Source organism: Drosophila teissieri, chromosome 3R (genome assembly GCF_016746235.2).
Source record: "Drosophila teissieri strain GT53w chromosome 3R, Prin_Dtei_1.1, whole genome shotgun sequence".
NCBI lineage: Eukaryota > Metazoa > Arthropoda > Insecta > Diptera > Drosophilidae > Drosophila > Drosophila teissieri.
In genome coordinates, this window is record NC_053032.1 from 27,536,787 (window position 1) to 27,560,637 (window position 23,851).

The 23,851-nt window shown below is 40.1% G+C and overlaps 1 protein-coding gene across 5 annotated transcripts in view; it reads right to left on the minus strand.

Moving 5' to 3' along the window:
• The window catches only part of LOC122622238 (maternal protein pumilio), a 171,746-nt gene that overhangs the window by 64,302 nt on the left and 83,593 nt on the right, over window positions 1-23,851 (minus strand). Inside the window, exon 2 of one of the 5 annotated variants that reach the window (XM_043800552.1) lies at window positions 9,484-9,495. The exons of the other annotated variants lie outside the window; for them this stretch is intronic. Within the exon in view, the coding sequence (XP_043656487.1) occupies window positions 9,484-9,495 (12 nt within the window). The remainder of the gene's footprint in view (window positions 1-9,483; window positions 9,496-23,851) is intronic. 5 annotated transcript variants of the gene reach the window in all.

A 23,851-nucleotide genomic window follows, 5' to 3' on the forward strand; every position in this document is an offset into this window, starting at 1 on the left:
TGAAAGTGTCAGAATTAACGCGGCCACGTCACATGCATAAAACATCATAACCCAGCCGAGTGGATTTTGTTTGCTGAGGGGTTTTTTGTTTTCAACTGATGCCACAGAATCAGCCCTTGGCAGCGGCTTAATCCTTCGGGCGAAGCTGCTTTCTTTTTTGTTTTTGTACTACGACAGTAACCAAAAGGAGAAAAAATTTCATGGATGATAGGCAAATAAAAGACGAATTTCGGATGTGCTTCTACAAAATTATATTGCATTTATAAAATTATTTGGGAATTTCTTTGTTTTTGTACATAGAAAGAAAAAGGATTTATATTTTGACACCAGAAATATTATATTTCAAACGCTCCACATGAAAGAAACCAAAATTGTATTATTTGCATGCAAACAAGATATTGTTGATTTGAAAAACAAACGAAAATATATTTCCAAATTTGATTTAAATGTTAATGGAAACCGAAATCGAAAGCCGCACACCTTTTCCAAAACGGAGCGCATTCCCCATGAATAGAAAGAAAGAGCAAGCAGCTTTTTGTTCCCCATCTCGTGGACATATATATTTTTTAATCAAAATTCTCTTAAATAATTAAAATGCAAATTGTGCGAGCATAAAATAACAAAAACAACAGCACCAATGGCAGCAACAAATAAACACAAACACCGAGAGAGCTGGTGACAGGACACACGCAAGGACAAAGAAACCGAAGGGACAGGACAGGACAACAAGCAAAACAACAACTGGCGTAAAAAATCCACCCACGACAGGGGAATGATATGATGACAATCCTCCTGCTGTGGCTGCCGCTCCATCTGATGACGATGATGATGATGATGATGATGATGATGATGCCGCTGCTCGTGCCTGTGGAGGACTTATCGGGGTTGGGTAACCAAGGGGGTTCCATGGAAGGATGACGACGACTTTGACAGTTCTTTGTGGTATTTTCAACGCTGACTGACAAGATGAGAATGCCGGGTAGTCGGTGGTAGCCGTTAAAGTGTTAACGATGATAAAGTTGGGTGAAAACGGTTGTGCACAACCACACGCCAGCTCACGCCCCACTATTAGTACCACTATAACTATTACTATCGCTGTCAAACTAATAACTCTATATTCTGTGAGTTAGTTTTATAATTTGAAATATATTTCTACATGATTTCATAATAATATTAAAGTTAATAAGTATGGAAGTTAATGATTCCACTTAATATTTTTAATGCTTTTGAAGTTTTACTGCAACGTTACTAATTTCTCAATACTGGACTACTTTCTCAACTTGAAAGGACACTCATCGTCCTTATTTTTGAGTCCGCTGCTGTAGAGGTCTTCCTCCTTCTCTCTGCACCGATCTCACGCACACGCACACGTGTTAAATTCATGGCACAAGGCTCGCATACTCAAAAAGGGTTGCCCCAAAATGGACGTTGTGGTGGGGGGAAGAGGGTCTCCCAAGTGCACGTGTGTGTGGGTGTGTGTGTGTGCCTGTTCATTAAGCTGCTTATTATGTTTGCACTTAAAAATTCATATGTGACTATGGCAACCCCGCAAACCAATTGGTTGTGTCCCTTAAAGCCCATACACTGCCGCAACACCACCCCACCCCCACCCTCTATATTGGCATACTTAAGGACGACTACCATGCTTCATTAAACTGAGCCGAGGATTTGGAATTTTCAGCTGAGACCGGCTGTGAAAAGTTGCCGCATCCTCTCGTCGTCATTTGTAGCCCCTGAAGTTCTCTTTTTATTTTCATATGCGCGTGTGTTTGTGCGCTTTGCATATTAATTTATTGGCAGTGCCCGGGAAAATTAACAACTTGTAAAACACAAAATGTAATTAAGTATACGCCGTGTGGCACAATACCGAAAATATTCATTTTCCTCACCTGCTCTTTTTTTTCTTTTTAGCTTTATTTTATAAATATCTAATTAGCAGTTTGAACGGGGTCAAGTTGGGTAATACTTGATGAGCAGCTGGGGCAGGTGAACGGTGTTCTTTCTGATGAAATGCCATTGCGGTGAACATAAATTACTAAAAAATACATGGACTCGCCTTGCAAAAGACCCCAAAAAACACGATGCAGTAACTGTCAAGTTGCTTAAATAAAACCGCAAATGCGGGTTTTGGGGCAAAACGCGATAAAGCAAATCAGGGAAATGGGCAAGCAAATTTGGCAATGTAAACATTCTATAAAATATTAACACTTTTCCATAAACATTCACAGGTTTCCCCTTTAAGTAAACTACCATACGAGATATTAAAGCCTTAACGGAACAAATTGGTAAATGAAAATGGCGGAAAATGGCTGAAAACGGCGAGGGAAATGGTAAGAGGGAAACTGCGTGGCAAATGATGAAGAGGACTAGAAATTCATAGTCGGGGAAATAGGATAGGAGAGCAAAAAGCGTGCAACGACTTGTGTAAAAGCGAGAGAAAAGCGAGGGTTAAGGCGGCCAAAGTTCATTTAAGCGAAAATGTAATTTTATGCTTTTTAATTGAGCGAATATGCGTGGCGGCATATGGCGTCGCAAAACGGCGAAAAGGACGCAGGATAAAGGAGGAATGTGGACCTGTTGGGTCTGCTGGGTCTGCTCCTTGATGAGTTTGCGCCGCACTCAAGCGAAATAATCAACGCAACGGAGTGCGATGAGAATAGAGAGATACCGAGTAGGTCTAGGTCCTTGTTTTTGGCCAAATGCAGGTGTTGTTATCCTCTCGAACAACACACGTTCGCCGCACAAGTACCAACTTTAATGTATTTAAACAACTAAAGGAATGGGGGGATGCTGGCCCGATGAAAAGCAATAAAAATGCACCATTATTAATCATCATCAATCAATGTCATCCATCAAAACGCGTGGCCACCCCTCCTCCTCCACCCCACCACCTACATCATCTAGCTTTGTTCGCTTTTCCCCGCTTTTTGCTCCACCCACTGCCTGTTCTTTATCCTGTCCATTAACATCATCACCGCCTTTTTAGCTAAAACACCAGACACACGTCCAGACATGGCTGATGAAAATGCAAAATCGGGGAAGGAGACTTTGATCTCAGGCTAAGGTACTTAAATCAAAGACTACAGCAGTGAATGGTTTCAGATTGATTTTTTCTGAAGTACTTATGTAGGTAACCATGAGTTTTAGGTAAAAAGCTTGTTTAAGGCCACAAGTAATAACTATAATTACCGGAACCATTCGCAACTTTCTAGCAAAACTACGTGTTGCCAAATCAAAACCCTTTCCCAGCCAGACTTTGGAAAGGTCGTACTGACCCATATCTACCTGACACTTGGAAGGCGTTCAGGGAAAGGTTTCGTTCCGATCCGATCCGTTCCGTTCCCTTTGAAAGTCGGAGACGACTAACTTACTTTTTCGCTTCTTCCTTCCCTTGTCTGCAACTTGAGTTCAGTGAACTTTGCGCCAAAGTCAATGACCAAAAGAAAGGCACACCAACTAGACATGTAAAACCAGCTGTATCTGCTGAGGAAGTTGGCCAGCAGAATGAGAATAATAATGATAATGATATCATATGGCTAAAGCGCCGACCACAATGAAATAAAAGAACTGAACTTGAGTCCACTTGCGGTTAAGTAGCGCATACTTTATATATCTATATCTTGTTTTGGTTCGGCATTGTCTGCATTCGTTGCACGTGTTACGTTGTATTGCTATTGCAACATTGTATCTTTTTTTTCCCCATTGTTTTGGCTCATTTAAATTTATTAAGCATACTGTTTTTCGGGGTCCCCCCATTTCTTTCCATTTCTTTCACACTTGCCGTGAATTTAATTAACAAACTCGAGGGTGACCCCTGCCTTTCTTTTCCCGCAAAGTGAACTTCTTGACTCCCCGAAAAGTCTGCTCATAAACTTTGCGGCACTTTGCCGGCACTTCTTCTATAGCTTTTTCCTCTTCGCCCGGCATTTTCGTGAGTAGCTTGAATAGCAATTGACATACAAAATACTTTTGAGTGTCATGCCATGGAGCTACCTTTTCAGGTAACCTACCTACCTATATAGCCCCATACTCTATTTCTTTTCTTTTTTTGGCCTTTTCTTATTGCACCATTGTTTCGTAGACGCTACTGCACTTCTTTTTGGGTTGTGTTGCCCGGTTGGCTGGTGAGGAATAAAGTTTATTAAACTTTAAGCCGACAGTCCTTGGGGAAATGCTGAAAACTTTCAGGAAGTGAGATATCTAAAAGGAATCTAGCAACGAAACACCGAAAACCAAATAAATTATGGAAATGCCTTGCATAGAGTGAGTTTGGAAGTACAACCAATTCGTAAAAGCATAAATTAATTTCTACAATCTTTGAAATGCAGTTTGAATTTAAATTTATAAAAATATGCTGAACTGCACCACAAAACTACAAAACTAGTCAAATATTTTGAGTTTCTTAAATAACAATCATTTAAAAGTCGAAGGCTAGATCGTAACAGAAATATATGATAATTGCCTTCTAAATTTGGCTTAATCAATGGAATTCATTTGCTTAGTGAAGAAATATTTAAATCAATTTCAGCGGTCAAGTTCAGAAGAAGTCGATTTGGAAGAAGCATGACTAGAGCGAATTTGAGACGTAAAAAACATACAAGATAGGCACTTAAATAGATTTTTAACTAAATTTTCAGTACCTTACACTTTAATTTAACTTTCTAAGCTGCAAACTTAAAGCCCAGAGATTTCGTACTTTCCAATTACTATCTTTAAGGTTCAAGCAACTCTGGGCACCCAATTTCCTTTCCTTCTTAAGACCTCATTAGATTCAGAGCATTTGTTTCCCAACAAACAAACTTGAGGTGCTTTCATTCAATGCCAATTGTTGGGGAAAAGTAACAAAGGAAAACCTGACGCACATGCCAAAATTCGACACACAACAATGGACCGCAGTCTTAACCCACTTTTTCCATAGCCACAATGTCTGTCTAAGCTTCACATGCAGGCGACAAATGACAAGGGCCAGAAAACTATGACTAAGTATTTCTTGCGGATCATCATCATCAGCAGCATTATCATCATCATCAGCATTATCGTGGGCATCATATCATGCTCGACTCTCACGACCAAAGTGTCATATCAGACAGACAGACAACCAGAATTATGTTGTTTGCTACGCCCGCATTGTTGTTTTGTTGTTTTCTTGTTTTTGGTTGGCAGCAAAGTTTACCTGGTGAAAATTCCAAATGGAAAATACATACGAAAATATATATACGCGCATTTTTGGCAAGCTAAAAATGAGCCAGCGCAATATTTATTTTCGTTTCCAAATTTCAGTTTTTGTAGCTTTGTCTTGCTGTCTCATTTCGATTTTTCACACTTTACTTGATGACAGATAGTGTTGATATATACATATATATATTTTTAGGAGGTGTGTGTTGGCTAGAAAGTTCTGTGGAAAGGGGTCTGCATGATGGCTTTGGTTGGATGTCAAAGTGGCTTTAAATGTATCCGCTGTTCGTGGCACAAGAATGAGTAATGGGACTAGAGATTGATCTTTGGTTCTTAGCATAAATTAATGGAGGAAAATGCAGGGTGTTAAGAGGTATTAAGACCTATAATATCTAATTAAAATGCACAAAAGACCCTTCGAGCAAAGCAACTTTGTATTTGAAACCGTTTGGTCAGGTTTCAGTACCTTCTGTTGGAATTCGGTTTCGGAACCTTTTCGTTCATTTTCTGGGCTAATCCAGGCCGACATTGTCAACTTAAATGCAACCTGGGGTCAGTGTAAAGTGAGAGCTGACAGGGGGAGAGGGGAGGGGGCAAACGGGTTTTTTGGGCTGCTTGAATGCAGTAGATGTTGCGTTGCCTTTGCCCTTTGACTGACAGTTTCAATTTGCACTAACTTTGAGTCAAGAAATGGTTAGCAGTGAGGAGTGAGGGGTATGGGTATGGTCCATTCCATGAAGGTGACGCCTTTCATTGGGTATTAAGGTCAAAAAGCGTTAAACCAAAACAACAACAGAAGCGAGAAGAACAGCACAGCACAGGTAAACTGAAAGCGGAGAAGAAGCTGGACACAAAAAAAGGCCAACAGATTTGCAGCAGCAACCGCAAAAAGCACAAAGCCATGAACAAGAACCAAACAAAAAACAAATGCTGAAGAGAGGGCATTGCAGTGGAAATAGGAGCTACAGGAGCCATAGAATCAGGTCAGGCCAACTAAGAACGAAATGTGCACCGCCTTACAGGCCAAGCGAAAATAATTGGCCAACAAAAAAAAAAACACGATAAAGAAAGAGTGGCAAGGGAAATGGCCAACGAAAAACAAACAAGATTTTGGCTTATGCACTTTTGGCTTGAATGAAACGAAATCCGAGATAGAGAGTCGCATAAAGAATCTGCCAAAGTCAAAAGCCAAAGACAAAGTCAAAAGCCAAAGTCAAAGAACGACGGCGATTCTTCGCTGTCTTTGGTTCACCGTTATGTTGACCGCGTTACTTAACGGTACCAGCAAACACCCCGCGCATCCGCAGAAAAAGGGGCGGGGAGGGGGGTGGCTTTACGAGGTGGCAGTTCTGAAGAACCGGTTTCATTCCGTTTGACGGTCGGTCTTCGTGTCGCTTCTTCAGCATTGACACCCATTTGAAGGCAATGCGCCAGAAGAGTCGTTCGCTCACTCAACCGGTTCTTCCGACAGACACCACCCACCCCCCCTCCAAATCTTCGGCTTCTTTCTTCGTGTTGCGAATTCTTAATTCTTTGGCTGGGGCCCCATGTTCTTCAAGCTTTCCAAATGAACGCTGAAGATCGCCAGATAAACGTTAATTAGTGTGGGTCTTCTGGAGATTTGAAGGCGAAATTTGTCAATCTAGAGCAACTGCAGATGCTATCTGCTACTTCACATGCGTGTATCCAAAAGATTTATGAATTTGCGTCGAAGAAATAGCAGTAGAAAGAACTAACTATATCAAGGTGTTTCCATTCAAAACATCACGAGTCTAGTGCTTTTTGTCTTAGAATGCTTGTCTCTTTTTCGCATTCGTATTTGAGTGCCTGTCACTCTTTTGCACTTAAGCCAATTCAATTAATTGTGAAACCGTCATTAGACGCGCTTATCGTTTATTATGACTTCTCAAAAGTTTCTAAATGAATGATAATTTAAATTTTTTAGCAGATTGCATTGGAGCACATTCTAAGAGCATTTACATAATCGCGTTGTCGGTCAACCGGAAATTGGCCAACCCAGCAACACAATAAACATTTCAGATCGCTCGACCAACTCGGTTGCTTCCGTTTGATTACCGTTGCTTATTAACGCTCTTTTTTCTTTTTTTGGCTCTTTGTCTTTGTTTTGGCCAACTTGAACACTTCAATCGGACCTACAGTCCGTGCCGTTTTGTGTTTCGTGGCGTTTGGTAAGAAATACAAGCAAATGTATAGCAATAAATCCAATGGAATCGATCGCCACCAATTAACAGAAGAAACCGAATCAAAAAGAAAAAGCCAAAAGAAATAACAAATTGATTCTAATTAAGAAATACAAATATTGTGCAATATGTGAAGCAAGGTTTTCGCAAAGTTTGAATGAGTTGTTGTTTTGATATTAAGAAACCACTACTGTGTCTCTGAAAATGTAACTCCACAAATTACGTTTAGCAATTTCCTACACATTATTTGAAGTCATCGACTTTCTTAATTGCAATTGGTTGTAATATAAATTACTGTTGCAAATTAAAGCGATGGACTAAATGTAAAACCGTTTGCTTTGTTAACTCTTAGCAATTTTATGATTTTTATTTATAACTTTTGTATACAAGCGAACAACGCAGCAGCTGATCAGCACATTTTATAAGAATTCCCATAGATGGCACGTCTTTTATTTAAATTTGTGAAGTTTTGGTTTGTTTACGATCTTGACATTTTCCATTCAGGTATAACTTGCTATAGATTTCGATTTCGTTTATTTTCGTCAAGCATTGCTTGAAATTATGACTGGACTTTGGGAACCGACCTGACTAGACTAGTCTAGTTAATTAGGAAGTTAAATTGGCAGATGGAATTGCGTATTTGTGTCTATTTTACGATGCTTTGACTGACTGTAAACCAAAAGTTATATAACTTTAATGGCTTCTTGATGATATTCGCTTGAGTAACGATATGTGTTTGAAAACACATGGTGAAAGCAAAAATCTGGCTTAACTTTTTTAATTGAGTTCGTACTTTATGGTTGCATCACATTTAATTTGTGCATCTGGCTTGATATGTCCATAGATATTTTGGCCTGGTCATGCCAGAAATTCTTTCACAAGTAATCAAATCACAAGCCGTCTGACTTGTTTTCAAAGTCAAGAAGATAAATTGCCAACTTGTTTTATTAATATTATATTCGTCTTTGTTTTTGACTTCTTTCGGACGACAACAATCCTTCAAAAAGCCGGTATACATTTTATCAGCGTGTGTGCTAAACTCCTATATTTGGATGTGCCTACACATTTGTTTTTTATGCAAATTATGTATAGGCTTTAAGCCCTACTTCCACGTGCTGATCGATTTTTGTTCCAACGTCATATCTACAACGTCAGTTATTTTAATGCAAATGAAGCGACCGAAATTCAATATAAAATAAAGTGATTTGGTTAAAGTTTAAATTTAGTTGCGCTGCCAACTGACCAGGCTGACTAAGTCAAATTTTTCTAATCAAATAAATTTAGCATTTTAATACGTTTATACGCAGTGTTTCGAAAATAGGTGTGGTGTAAAAATAAACTAAAATAGACAAAAACTCAAGAAGCATATTATGGGGTGGAAGTGTTGATACGGTGTATGTTTTTTGGGTCATTTGGGTCCTCTAATATACACAAAAATATTTCTATAATATTTTCAATCTTTATATTCCCCTCATCCAGGGTAGTATTTATCCTATATAACCGATGACGTGGCGTTGTTTTAGATGTCGCTGCTTTTAAAAAAATTGATGACTAACCTAATGCCACCTCAGAAATTCCTCCATATATCGTGGATAAATTAATTGCATATATCTAAAAACACACAATTTTGCAGTGTCCTTGAAAAAATTGTATTTATCTTTCAGCAAACCAAATTTATGGCTCTCTGCGTTGCAGAATCCGTAAGATATATTTTAATTCACCTAGTTTGAGGATTCTGGTATCTGTTCGCTGTTTATGGCCTGCCATTAATTGCCTAAACAAAAATCCATTTTGGCATTTGGCCGCCTCACTTTAGGTTCACTGAATACAATTTAATTGCTAATATTTACCCCACACCCACTTTTTGGCAATGACGCACTTGGCCGGAAGATTTTGTTTAGCGCACGATTATATAACACAATCAGCAATTGTTAATAAATAAGCCAATTTAAGTGGTTAGTATTGCGATGGTCGGAAGGAGGAGCCATCTGTGAATAACTTTCAGACAGGGAATACAACATGTGTACATCACCCAGGAGGCAACCAGTTTTGGGGATTGAAAGTGCAGATGGCCGGCCAGATATTTGCCACCAAAGGAGTTACGTACATTGTCACCTACCTGCAAAGAGAAATAGAAAAGGAACGTGGGTGAGCAATGGTTGCGGAAAATGCAATTTCAGATATGTTGACAAATAAATACGGTTAAGGTCTTGAGATTTATAACGACATTTCAGTGGGCGAATTGTGCACAAAATAAATCTCTCAGTTTAGCAACTAGAAGAGCTGCTGTACACTTTTGCCTGCTCAGGTTTATAATAAATTCAGATTAATATTCGTGTGTGTGTGAAAGATTTGTAATTGAGTCAGAATGTTGGGATCTTATCTTATTCGTTGTTCCTGCAATTTCAGCATAGTTTTCCCAAGAATTTCTCACGTTCTAGCGACTAAAGTCCTTGGAATATTCATAGAACGCGCTGTTACATCGCAAAAGCCAACTTAAAATTCCCATTCAAGTCAAAACAAAAGGAGTCTTGCACTTTGTTTGGCGTATTCTTGTGCCGAAAAAGCCGTCAGCGAAAAACCACAAAAAGCAATAGCAGTTCAAAGGCGATACTCTTGGCCTAGGTTCGTTGGTTGGTTGTCAACTTCAATTTGGTCGCTTCTCATAAATATTGACGCGAAAATTGTCGCTTGCATTTTGGGACAAGGGGATTGAAGCGGCGGTGGGAATCAGCCGGGTTATTAAAAAATTCATGGCTTGTAAAATGCTGAAAATCCGGGCAATGGAAAATTTAAAATGCCTATAAAGGGAAAACAGGGCGGAGGGAGGAGCAAACCAAAGCACCGGTGCTGCGCTGGGCGGGGAAGTCGAGATGAAAATTGGCCGGCAAAGCGGCTTATAGAGCGGAGGAACAGAAACCAATGCCGCTTGCCCTGTGGCCTTTTCCGACCGCAATGTTGGCGGAAGGGGGTGGGGTGGTGGTGATGGTGGGTGGGTGGAAAAGCCTTCAGAGGTGGAAGGTAGAGCGGGTGGAGTGAGAGGAGCGCGGGGAAGGGTGCCGTGTGGTCTGTGGGCTGGTTGGGCTCGGAAAACATGACTGCGTTTGACGTCCACTCGAAAATATCATTTACATATCCGCGGAGGAGTTCGCCGTTGCTCAGCGGGAAATACATGAAAAGCTTTTAAATTTTTGATAGCCACCCGCTTTTCATCTCGCCAAAAAAACAAAAACCCGCGTGAGTTGTATGCTGCTGATCCTTGGCACCCAAAATTTCCCTTTACTTGATCCTTTGATTACTGGCATCAGTTGTTCATTACCTTTTTTTTTGTGCAAATTAAAATTAATTTCAATGTTTAAGGCCTTAATCGTATTAATATTTCATTTGGTTAACCCTTTCGGCTGTTACAATTCCACCCAAAGTTAAAAGCACCTTTATCTTTTATTAATTTCCATTCCAATTGCGCGCTGTCTGTTTGCAACTGCAGTTTTTAGGCACTCCTCGCATTTCTTTCACCCTTAATTTGGCTTAATACTTTGTTTATTTACTTCTGCCCCGCCGGCTAGAGATGAGATATTGGTTTATGGCCAAAACAAGAAAGATAATGGAGGGGAAAAAATGTTTGTGCAGCCACATCTGTGCACTTTTTGCCTTCGGTTTGTTTTGCTCTTCGGATCTGTTTCTCTTGCCGTTTTTGTTTATATTTTAATTACGTTTTCGTGGTTGATTTATGCCCATGAAACGAGGGGGTGTGTGCGGTAATAGAGTGGTCGCAGTTGCTTCTCTTGGCCTTGAAAGGAAATTGGGTTATCATGGGGGATTATATCATAATTGCCCTAAGTAATGGCACGCTGAAGAAGGAAACACAGAAGAGCTAAGTAAAATGTTTATACCCTTATTCTCAATACTTCCGCTTAAAGTTTTCTAAATTCTCAATTATTTTTAGTATCTCCCTCAGAAATCGCAGCTTGCTCACCTCATTGTCCCCAAATCGCAACTTTCCTTTGTTCCCGGATCCCTTCAGTTGTGCAATGCGCTTTCTATTTGTTTGGAGATGATAAATGACCGGCATTTCCCAACAATCCATCTATCCATCTAGCAGGCAGACCTTCCATGGACATCCATGCATCCAACTAAGTAATATCTGTGTATCTATCTGGGCTATCTTTTTTGTCTATTGTTATTGCCTTTCGGTTTGAATATTTCCGCAATATACATACATACATATAGGTACATAGAATGTGGCCATCGAACGTTTTTCGTACTTGTAACTTGCAACTTGTCAGTTTCTGCACAAAGACCATCAATTTATTTAGTTTTATTATCTGCACACGCAGTGCGGAGAGTTCATAGACGGGAGGTGGAAGGTTGTGGGGGGAGGTGGTGTTTTTTTCCCGAACCAAAGTTCTTGTTCTTCTCATATTGGCTCAGAGGTTCTATTTTGTAGTTGTTTTGCTGGCCATTTTTTGCTTTCTTGCTTTTGTTTACGCTCTGCACGCAATGCATAGCACAACACAAAAAGAAAAAAGAAGGGGAAAATTGTTTGTTGCAAGTGTCGTACCCCTTTTCACCCCCGAAAAGAAAAATACAAAAATAAAAAAAAAAAGAGATATAAGGGCAAAAAAACAATGGAGTGAAAAAAGGAATATCTTGACACTTTATCGTTAGCCAAAAACTAGCGCAGCGTAAACAAAAGACAAGCGATGGGCGAAAAGTGGAGGCAGGCACAACATGACACGAGGGGCGTGGCATGTGGGCGGGGGGCATGGCAATGTAAGGTTTTGGCATTTTCGCGCTTGGCGTTAAATTCCCCTGACAGCTATAAAATTGCATTTTAGAGCAGCACACAGCACACAACAGTGCAGAGAAGTCAAAACCAAAGTGATGGGAAGGCAGACAGGAAGGCAGGAAGGAAGGAAGGAAAAGGCACGCAGCGGATACAACAATGTATCTATGTATCTAATAAATAGTTATTGCCGATGTGCAGCAACAACAACAACTACAAGACGAACAAAATTGATATTCCGCCGAAAGCAAAAGTGCGACATCATTATATAAATTGTGCGGTGGCTGGCCAAAGTGAGCATCATATGTTTTCTATCTGTATCTATCAGATACACTAGCCGGGTGGCTTGGCTTTCCTCTAAGTTTGAAGTGATTTCACACACATGTTTTCCCCAAAGCAACTTTTCCTCCTCACCCCCCCCCCCTCATTTTCCTCTCTGTCAACATGACCACAAAATGTTTCACAGCTGTGCGCGAAGGGAAAACGAAGAAGAAAAGAAAGAAAATATCTGAGAGAACGCGGGGGAGTTTCCCCCTGGCTATTTGTCATTGATGGAGAATATGGGTATCGGGGGAGTTCGATCGGTGGAAAAACAAACAGAAACTCGTGCACGTGACACTGAAATCATATTTATCTGATGCACCACCACTGGAAAATTGATGCTAGCAGCGCAAAAAGTCCGTCTCAAATAATCTTTTAATGTGGCCGAAATGTATATTTTATTGATTGAATATTTATAAGGTATTAAATACAATTATTGGACATTGTTTTATTGAGAAATAAATTAAAATTCACTTTAAATGAAAGATATCCCTTGTGGCATGCACTCTCATTAAATTTTAACGCATGACGACCAAATATTTGTGTTTATTGGTATCAGTATTCCACGTATAGTTGATAAGAAAACTGCTCGCGCTGAAAATAGCAATTCTACAACTGTTTTCTAACCCCATCGAAATCTGTTCTATCCCCTTGGGGTTTCCATTTCCATATGCCTGGCACAAATTGATTCGATTGCAATCTTCGAGTGAGTGAATTTTTATGAGACATCATCCGAGCTGCGTGCCCGCTGTTCTACATCACACATGAGGGAAGATTTCCGGTAGTGGATTTTTTTTTCTACATAGGCCTGCAGCCTGGAGTCCTTGCGATAACAGTGCCACATGACACGTGTCTATGCCACGTGTGTGAGGGCCCGTCTCTCCCTTAGAAAGGGTTAGAAACTGACGGCCGCCTCTTCGTTTCATTTTATTTAATTTTTCTGTGGTGGCTTTCACTGCCGTACCACTTATGTTGAGATTACACGCTTGTCAGCGAAGGCGTTTCGCTCTCAAAATTCTCGGAGAAGGGTTTTTGGGGTGTTGACGAGGGGAGGGAATGGATTTTCTGGGCGGAAGAATGATAAAATGAGCAATATGCTGGAGTTGCTCAATTAGATAAGTGCAGTACTTATACATGGAGGTACACGTACTTTGGCAGTTTAAAAATGTTTTATATTATCATTATATTCATGTACTAGAATATGTTATGTTCATATTTATATTTCCTATATATCCCATATAAATCCTATTTATTATCGACATGAGCTTAACATTTTTTGGGCAAAATTTCATATTTTTGGCAGCTCATTCAACTTTGCTCATCTTCAAAAGTGTTCAAGTGCAATTTAGATGAACTCAACTTTAGGATTACGATTCTGCTAGCATCGCCTCCTCACTCTATGCAAAAGTTTTTTATGGCAGCTCCTCGTTTTTCCTCACTTATATATATACACACACTTTTGGCTCTGAACGATTATGAATGCGAATGAAAATTTAGACGGACAGTTGGGCGGAACGAAGAGGGGAGGGGAGGGGAGCTGCTGGCTGTTACAAAAGACTCTTGGCTACTAAGCGGCTGATGAAGTAGATTCAACGGCAGGAGCCTGGCATAATTTGCTTAAATAATTTGTAAGTGCAAAGTTATGAATTGCTTGGATGAGCAGCAGCTTGCAGAGGATTATATTCCTCACTTTTCCCTCGGATCTCTCTCCTTCGCAGCCGTTTGCCATTTTCCCGGGAAACGCATTTTGCCGCAAATCGTTTTCAACCCCACCTCATACCACCACACCCTTCCCTTGCCACGAAAAGCTCTAAAATTTGTGCGCCCAAACATAAAATGTTAATTGTTTGTTTTTCCCCGTTTGACAACCCCATTCTCCTAGGCATTTTCAATGAGGAAATGAAGCTTAGAATTCACAGAACAGAGTACAACAATAAAGGAAAAAAGGCTGGAAAAGTGGGTTAAATGCTTAATGATCTGATGATCACGCTGGGAATGGGAGCTGCAGTAATTGCAAATGGAAAATTGCAACTGCAATTGCTGGCGCAGCACGTAGAACTCATTTCTCTGCCTGCTTTTCCACAATAAATAATCGTGCACATGCGGATGCGCAGATACATCGCTACTGGGTGAAAGTTTCATTTCACACACTGTGTGTGCTTCCATGTTTAAATGCAATGAAATTGGATTTTCATTACGAATGCTCCACAGTGGACGATATCTTATGCGGGGCTACTATCATCAAAAAGCGTTTGCTGCTCTCTCCCAGTTTTCCAGTGACCATTTATGAATTACGAACATTTCACTGAGGTTGGCTGACGCGTGTGACACAGTTTGTCTGTGGGAGTTTCCATAATTGTTCTTACGTGACACATTTACCGACTCCTTTTATTCAGCAAAAGACATGGTAGGCACAAAGAAGGAAAGGAACTGGTATCTTCCATATACTTTGACAGTTTTCAAACGCGCCTCACATGGCGGCACGTTTGGCTATAGGCTGAAAAGCTGACTCTTTGTCAGTTTGTAGGCAGCACGAGCATATGTATCTGTCAGATACATACTTTGGCCAACTCACGTTACACGTAGCCGGCATGTACTTCCCAGAAGAGCGAACCGTGTTCACTGCACCGGGCACGTTTGGGCCAAGTGTATCTGCCAGATACTTGTCACAAAGAAATGCCATCCTAAGAGATGCACATCAATGGGCACTTCTTATGTATCTGCATAAGAATCTAGCAATCCATTAGAATCTTAATCAATTAGCACAAATAATGATGGTGCAGCAATAATTTATATCCTATATCTATCTATCCCAGCTGCAAAACAAATCATAGGTATGCCCTGACTTATGGGTTAACTACCAATCATTGTGCCCCAGCAAGCAAACCCAACTGAAACTATAAAAACAAACAAACACACACACACAACAGCAGGAACAACAAGAAGTCGATGAAAACCAAAATCAAATCCAAAACGCACTTAACTCAATATGGCTAACTTTTGGCCCCTAGATCATATCCTCCTCCGTGCTCCAACCCTACATGCATACATATGTATGTATACATCGCCCAGATTCCCACATGCCGGTGCCCTCCGCATCGACATCATTCAAATAGTCGTAGCTAACAAATTGCACTGTCGAATGCAATATTTTTGCTTTTAGCCATAATACCTTTTACATATGCTACGACAGATGGCAGAGAAGAGCATTTTAAGCTGCCATCTCCACCCACAAGCACCCACCAACTGGCTCCCGTCCCTCATCATCCTACATATCTCTCCTCCTGCACTTTTGGTACACAGAAAGGAAAGTACTAGTTACTTATGAATCAAACTTAATATATATAATACGAAAGTATTATGAGTTACATTCATTATTATCAGTTAAGGAATATATTAAGTGAAGCCTTTACTCGAAGGATTAACCCTGTGATCCCTGTGAGTTTCTCGCAGTGCACTGATGCTCTCGAAGCAAAGGTAAGTAACTGGCATGCATGCCAGCCACAAGAGTCAGTTAGTGAGTAGGGATGTTGAGGTTGAGGGGAGAACTTGTTAGCATGAGATGCGGATGTGTCTCGGACCAAAGGAGCAGCGAGTGCAGAGAAGATACTCCAAGTGGCGGAGCAGCAGGAGGAGCAGCTGGAGGAGCATGCGAAGCTGGAGGATGAGGGTCTGCGGGGATGAGAGCGATGCCAAAGTGATAAATCCTTGCGGCTTTTTATTTCCACCGAGGCGGCGTCGTCGTCTCCAGTGCCTCTGTGTGTGTGTGTGTGTGTGTGCTCTTGCCAGAGTGTGTGGGAGTGAGTGTGATGATGTGCCACGCCCCCTTTGCAGCACGCATTACATTACAGGCACAATAATTCTTACTGACAGCTCTTGGGTTTCGTTCTTTTGGCATTTTTCCCCTTTATTCTATTTTTTTTTCTGTTCATGCCCAACATGAAACGCATTAAATTTCCCCACTTAGCGCCCAATTAAAGGCAAGGAATCAAACCAAGGCAACCGAAGGCACCCTAAAAAAAAGTATCCTACTTTAGTATCCTTTTTTTTCTTCTTTCACTTATCATATACCAAAAATTTACGCCTCGTTAATTTCAATTTAAGTGCAGACAATTTAAAATACAAGCAACGGCAAAAAGAAAAATCAGTACCCAACGAACAAAATAAACCCAAACTTGTGCCGTTTTCACAAAAGGCAAAGCGCAAATTAACGGCTCCGTTTTCGAGAGATTTTCCAAATGGAACCCTCCCATTTTCCTCACCCACTCACCACACACACACACACACACACACACACCCATACAAACACACATTAGCTTTGGCATAAAAAAGTATTTTATCGTTGGCCAGGAAACAGTTTGGCGGAAGCCGGAAATGTTTCCACTTTTTGTTGTATTTCCCTTCTATTCCCTGGGCTGCTGCTCCTCGGATTGCCGCTAAAAAGGGTTTAGTTTAGCACAGGAGGCTGAGGAGTGAGTGGAAAGCGCCGAGAAGTGCATTAAATATTTGACTAATTAAAGTAATGGCCAGAAGCTGGAAACTGGAAGCGAAACGAAGCATTCGCAATTTATTTGTACAACAACGAGTTTATCATTTCGCATTTTTATATCTAATTGTTATGTACTTTTATGCTGCGCAGCCCAACCCTTGCTGAATAATTGTGTTTCAAGTTGAACTCTTGTGGCCGTCGTCATTATTATTCCCATAATTGGGTCGACAACTTGTCCACTTTGGACTTATTAAAAACAAACAAATCTAAATTACAAAAAATTCCAACTTTTTCTCCTTTTTAAACATAAATCCTAGCGTCGAACATTGAGTAATATTTATTATTTTCCTGTAAGTATTTGATTGTATAAATATGGCACTAATAATGTTGTATTAATTAAATTCCGCAGGATAAGTAGAATTAATCCCAAAATAAAAATGTTCTGCATAAAAAAACACTTAGAAGGAAATACACACAAATTAGTATATTTATGTGGCAATAACAATATTATTCTTAACATACCTTGCACAATTAAAATTGAAGTGACTCATGTGATTAAAATAAATTTCTGAAATTCCACTGACATGTTTACAATTTATTTACCAGCTGACACAAGCGAACATTTTTGCATAATTAATCCATAAATTAGAAACCTTTTAGATTTTTTTGGCTGTCCCACTTGGAGAGCACACGAATTCCAAACAATTACAATGAAATTATTCTGGAGTCATCAGCCCGAAAGTTTAGTCAACTCTGTAATGGCCAAGTTATCATAACAATCAAATAAAATACCCACCAAAAACCAGTTACCCAGTTTGTTGCCACAAAAAAAAAACAGAAAAAAAAGAGTGGAGAAAAGAAGAGTGTGCTTCAAGTGTTGACAATTGACTTACTGACTTGTAGCTCTTGGCCATCATGCAATAAACAAGCCACAGCAAAAAAGAATCCCAAGAAATCAAGTCATAATATTTTTCCGACATTATTTTCCACTGGCCACTGGCCACTCAAACAAACACGCATCTACATACATACAATGTACAAGTATATCATTTTTGCGAGAAACGGGTGGCATTCAAATAACATGGCCCAAAGAGCTTTAAGCCGGCAGCAGCTGACTGCGGACACATTCATAAGCTGGCCAACACACACGCACACACGCGCACACAGAAGTAAACTACTTTAAGACGGGTCGTTGACTTCCAGTGAGCCACAAAAAAAACTCGGCTATTTTATTTGTCCAACTTTTTTCTGTTTTCGTTCTTTTGACACAGAATTCTGACACAGAAATTATGAAATGAAATTGTACGGACTTTATGGAAGTATTTGAGCAAGCGAAATGGCAAACATGTGTGAAATTATTATATAATTGCTGGCGTTCAACCAGCAAATATGAAATGGCACAGAGTATAATGTTAATTTGAAAAAATAAAAATCACTTTAAGAGGCATTTACACGCACATGTTCAGGATACATATGTTTTGAAATGTGTACCTTTTACACAAAAATTCTTTCGCGTACTTAAAAAGATTTTTTTTCGCCGCGGCTAAACAAGAAAAATCTTTTGATATTTTTGCCGATTTCATTGCATCATTTGTAAATCGAAATTTAATGATTTGTGATGATATACACAAATTTATTTTTAGGATAAGGTGAATAGGAACTTTTCCACCATTAAACACATTTCAATTTGAAGTGCTTTACCACAAGGGCTCGAATAAAAAATTGGAAAAACGGGGAGAAAAATGGGTAAAAAGGAGTTGCAGCCTGGCTACGAAATTTTCCGCACATTTGAGCGGAAAATTATCGATTTATATATGCAGCGCACAGAGACCAGAATGCAACAGCGGCTGGCAAATAGACCCACAGACAGAATTGGTTTGGGGCAAGCGGGTGGAAAAATGATGCGCCCAACATTTGATGAAAGAGGAAAACTCACACTTACACACACACACATACAAACGTTGAGGGGGAGCATATGTAACATGCTCGCACATTTGTAGAGGCAATGGCAGATGGATGACACACTCAGCGGGCGGGGGAGGGGGCGGTGTGGGAAAACTCTTTTGGTGAAACTTTTCCGAGGGGCGACAGCGGAAAATTGACGGAGGAGAAAATGGTGCGGCGGCAGTGGCGGCGGCTACTTTTGCTTACTTTTCATTCAAACATTTTTTGCATGTCAGAAAGGAATTCCTTTTCTTCTTGTAGCCACACCATCCCCAAATCTAAAACATTGATATGTGTGTGGTTCAATAAACTGGCGCGTGAATTTTCTACTTCACTCCTACATCTCTCTTTTTGTGCTGGTTATTTTGGTAAGTGTTTCAAAATAAAGAAACTAAAAACTGCATAAAGTAACAGAAAGACTGAAACTGTAGTACGAGTTTGTTGTCTGCGCTTTTATGTGTCAAACATTCGATTGAAGTTGAGAGGAATACTTCGCTATTGCAATTGGCCAAAGAATTTTTATGAAGTGAATCGAAACAGTAGTAGAGTGTTCAAATTTCACTTCACCCAATGAAGATGGGCACAGTTTCCCAATTATTCTCAACAGCAAATGTCTTGAACTTCCCTTTGATCTAAAGAGAATGCTCCATTTCGCAGAATTCCTATAATATATGCCTGTTTAAATATTTTGAACACCTCTCCCTTGGGCTAAACCAATTATTACAGTCATCGAGCCTTGACGTTTCTATCTACATTTCCCCTGCATATTTTCTTTCAGCGTGGGGCGAACGAGAAAAAATGGAAATAAACTTTTCATCTCAGTCAGTTTTTTATTTTGTGCCAACAGTTTTGGGGGCGAGACCGTTTTATGCCTCTGCTAATTTGCTGTCATTTTGCCTTCCATGCCTAGAGCGGCTAGAACAGCCATCCTTGAACCCATCCTTCGGGTCGTCTATGCATTATATATCGATCAAAATTCAATTTGTGACGCTTTTTTGTTACGCGTTTAAAGCGCAGCTGGAAAAAGTGGCAGCAAAAGATGAGCGACGACGGCAGAAAAACGAGAATTAAGTTTAATTGAAAAAGTTTGTCACATTTTTCTAGCAGCGTTCTTCTTTTCTGTCTGGTTTTCTGGTTCCCATTTTTTCCAGTTTTTTTGAATTTCTTCTTGTTTTTTTTTTTTGACTATGACTTACGTATGACCTCGAGCAGTTTTTAATTAACCCAATTTGCAGTCTGAGCTGCAGAAGAAACTTTGCCACCAAGATTGCTTCGCTTTTCTGGTTGTGTCTCCTCACTTTATCTCTCCGTGTGTTTCTACCCATTTTTCGCCGCTGTCACTTTGAATTGAAATTCATGTGCCAAAACCCGGTGTCTGTTGGCAAATTGAAGCTGAGCCACCGCTGACTTGCCAAAACACAAAACTTCCATCTCAACTTCAGTTCAGTTGCTGTTTCGCTTCAGGTTCGGTGTCAGAAGATATCAATGCGAGTGTATCAGAAGCTGTGCAACTTCGACAGGATATAAAGGTGGATTATCCTCTTTTAGCACTAAGCAAAAAATTACCCTTTGTAAAGTTTGTTTAAACTAAAAACATGTTAGCTACAAATTCAAAGGTAATCATACAATTTAATCGTAAAAACCCAGTTTTCATTGTTTATTTTCTTTTTTTTAGAAGTGTATTTTAGTGTATCCTCCAATTTGCTTAAGCTCATGGAGTTCCCAGATGATAACTTTTCTCTGCTCAACTTTCCAGAGATAATATCCAAACCTTTTGTTCCCCACCAACATTGTCTTTAATTTCAGCTTTAAGGCATTCGTAGCTTGAAGTCATAAGATCAAGATGTTTTCCGAGTCGCAAATAAAACTCTTCAAGGGGAGGAAATGCGGAAAATATGATGGTATAAATTTGTCGACGACAGACAACACATGTTGTTAATAACTTTATTGTTTGCTCCGCTCTGCCTCGCCACTCGTTTATCGAAACTGAAACACGTGACGACTGGACCATGGTCACAATTAAATAAAAGTGAGAGATTTTTGATACTTTTAAGCGTTGCTCTGGCGTTTTCTTCTCTGGACGGTTTTTCTGCAAACGTCGACAGAAAATTAATTAAAAAATTCTCTCTGTTCGTTCGGCTGGCTGGGCAAAAACTATATAATGACTTGCTATCGATTGCAGTGTGTTCAGTTCAAATGGCTGTATATTGCGATTGCGTTAAGTTCATTACCGAACTCTCCATAAAAAAAGGGCGGCAGGTGGAAAATGAGAACTCTTGGACACAGGTGCACAAGTGCAGTTGATAGCCGCATTCGATGGGATTAACTCACGGAGTCTTAGAAGCTCGTAAAAATGACAATGTTGTTGGGAAACTCGGCAAAAAGAATAGGAGCTGCACCTTAATGAAGTCGTATATTTAAAGAAAGCTAGGGGAGGAATACAATTTTGTGGAGAAAATGTATATTAAGGAACTGGTCTATAATTAAACATTTCTTTGGTAATTTTCATTCATTAACATTAATCCCCTCTTGACTGCATTTTCTTGCGCATCCATTCGAGTTTCCCCTTTTTAAACTTGCTCCAGTTTTCACCTGCATGCCAAATAAAAAACGCAACCGAACCAAATCTGAACAAAACCACGTACCAAATATGGAAAAAAGGAATACTTAAATAAACTGAATCAAACGCAAACTTATCCACAATCTTTTCTCTCTCGTGCTTAAATTTTCCGCCCCGATTTTCACCGCCCCCTTGGCCACAACGAGTTTTTCCGAGTGCTTCATAGCTCCACATAAAGTCGTTAATACCGCAGTTTTCCTTTCACACATCGCAAATATCTAGGGAACCCGAGAGTGTGAGGCGGGGAAAACTGAGGTCTCATCTTCCACACCCCAATCCCCACCTTCACTCGAGCTTTTCGCCCTCCATCTCTGAATGCGAATCCGTGGCACCTAATTTGCTGCAATTTTCACCGCTGCCAACGGAAAATGCTGCTACTCCGTTCACCGGCTTTATTAAAAATGCATAAAATCTGCACAACAACACCGCAGCAACAAGAAGGCAGAAGGCGAAATAAATTCTGTTTTTCACGTTACTTATGTGTGTGTATAATTTTCTTTGTGTTGTAATTCAAAACGCAGCATACGTGGAAACATGATCAAAATAAATATTAAAAATAAATTAGTGCAAGCAGCGGGTTTTTATTAACTTTTCATTTACGAAGGGTGTAAAATAATGACAGAGAAGTGCCAGAGAACTTGCAGCTGCAACCGAACACGAATGCTGGCTAAATAAGAAGCGAAAAATTGCCATATAAGCGAAAAGAATTATAACAACAAACCGTTCACACATCCACAAACCATCCAGGTAATGCAAGGTAAAAAAAAAAAACAGAAGAAAAAAGGGTACAAATATGTGTGTGCACACCCATAGACACGTGTGCATTGGCCCTCACACACGCTGGCACACAGATAATTGAAATTATGTTTGGAAATTGCAATTTGCTAGGCAAGCAGAGGAAACTGAGCATACGAAAGAAATACGAACGGAATTCCCAGTGCACCCACCACCTCACGAGCAACGAATAACAGATGCTCTTAATTGAAAAATATTTCAAAATATATATAGTTACTTGAGCAACAAATTATTAGTAAGCAGCAATCAAGCTAAACATGTATGTATATAAATATACTCATAGTATATATAAAAAGAGTATAGTGATGCCTAAAACACTTTTAGAACCCAATAAGCCAGCAGTTCTGAAATAAAGGTGGAAACCATAGAACAAGAAAAGAATAGAGAAAAACCGCAGAGAAACTCAAGAAATCGGGAGTCATGATCACGAGTTTGATTAAGCTGAGCTCGGCTAATTTCATAGAAAGTTGCGTGATTTAATTGATGACTGAGCGTCGAACCAGCGCTTCTTCGCGCTTCCTACAACTCCCCCTATTATATATACCCCACCTCCTACTTTTTTTCATTTTTCCTTTTTTTTTTTTTTAGCATAACCCAAAGGCACTTGAGCAGAACCGTGAAGAAGCTCAGGGAGAGATGGAGGGGATTTGTAGGCAACACAACGATTTGCAGTCAAAGTTGCAGTAGGATGGATAGAAAAAAACAAAAAGAAGTGTAGTAAAAATGGAAAACCAAGTTAGAGGAGCGACAGGGACGGCAACTGATGTAATGACATTTGGAAAAGGCCAGCAGCAGCAACAACAACAGCATGATAAGCTTTTCCTTTTGGAGAAAAGCCTCTTGCCTGCTGTACGCCTCGAGCACTTTTCAGTGTTTAACTTGTGTGAAGTTTTCAAGTTGCAGTCGGACAAGACAAGACGGATAGATAGATAGATGCGAGCATCTTAGGCATCATGGCCACTTGTGGAGGTTAACCCACTGACTGCCGAGGGGTGGTATGCTGCTGTGGCATAGTGTGGTTTGGTGTGGCATGGTGTGGCGTTGGTGTGGTGTGGCGTCGTGGCTCGGGAATGGAATAAATTGGGGGTTCGAAGTGGCTGAAAACCCAAGACAGCTGTTGCCCCAGGCTGCCTGTGGTTCTGCGGTTCTGTGGGCCTTTTAAGCAGGTCAACTGGAGACATGAGAGTAGCGGCAGCAGATTGCAGTTGTCGAGAAGTTTGGCTGGAAGTTAATCTATTTGAAAAGTTACCCAGGCAGCTCGAAATTAAGGAACGAGAAGGGAAAAATAAGGAGAATGATACTTGGCAACTGGACGGAGATCTCTATGTGTTTGTATTGCGATGAACTACATTTCTTGGTTGAAAACGTTTTAGCAAATACTATTGGTAATAATAGAAAACATTCTCCCCAATTTCAATAATTCTTCTAGACCCATAAAATCCTGTACACTTGCATAACAAAATCACACGACACCGCTCTCGTCTGTGTTCTTTTGGGTAAAATTTCCATCTAATTACCGT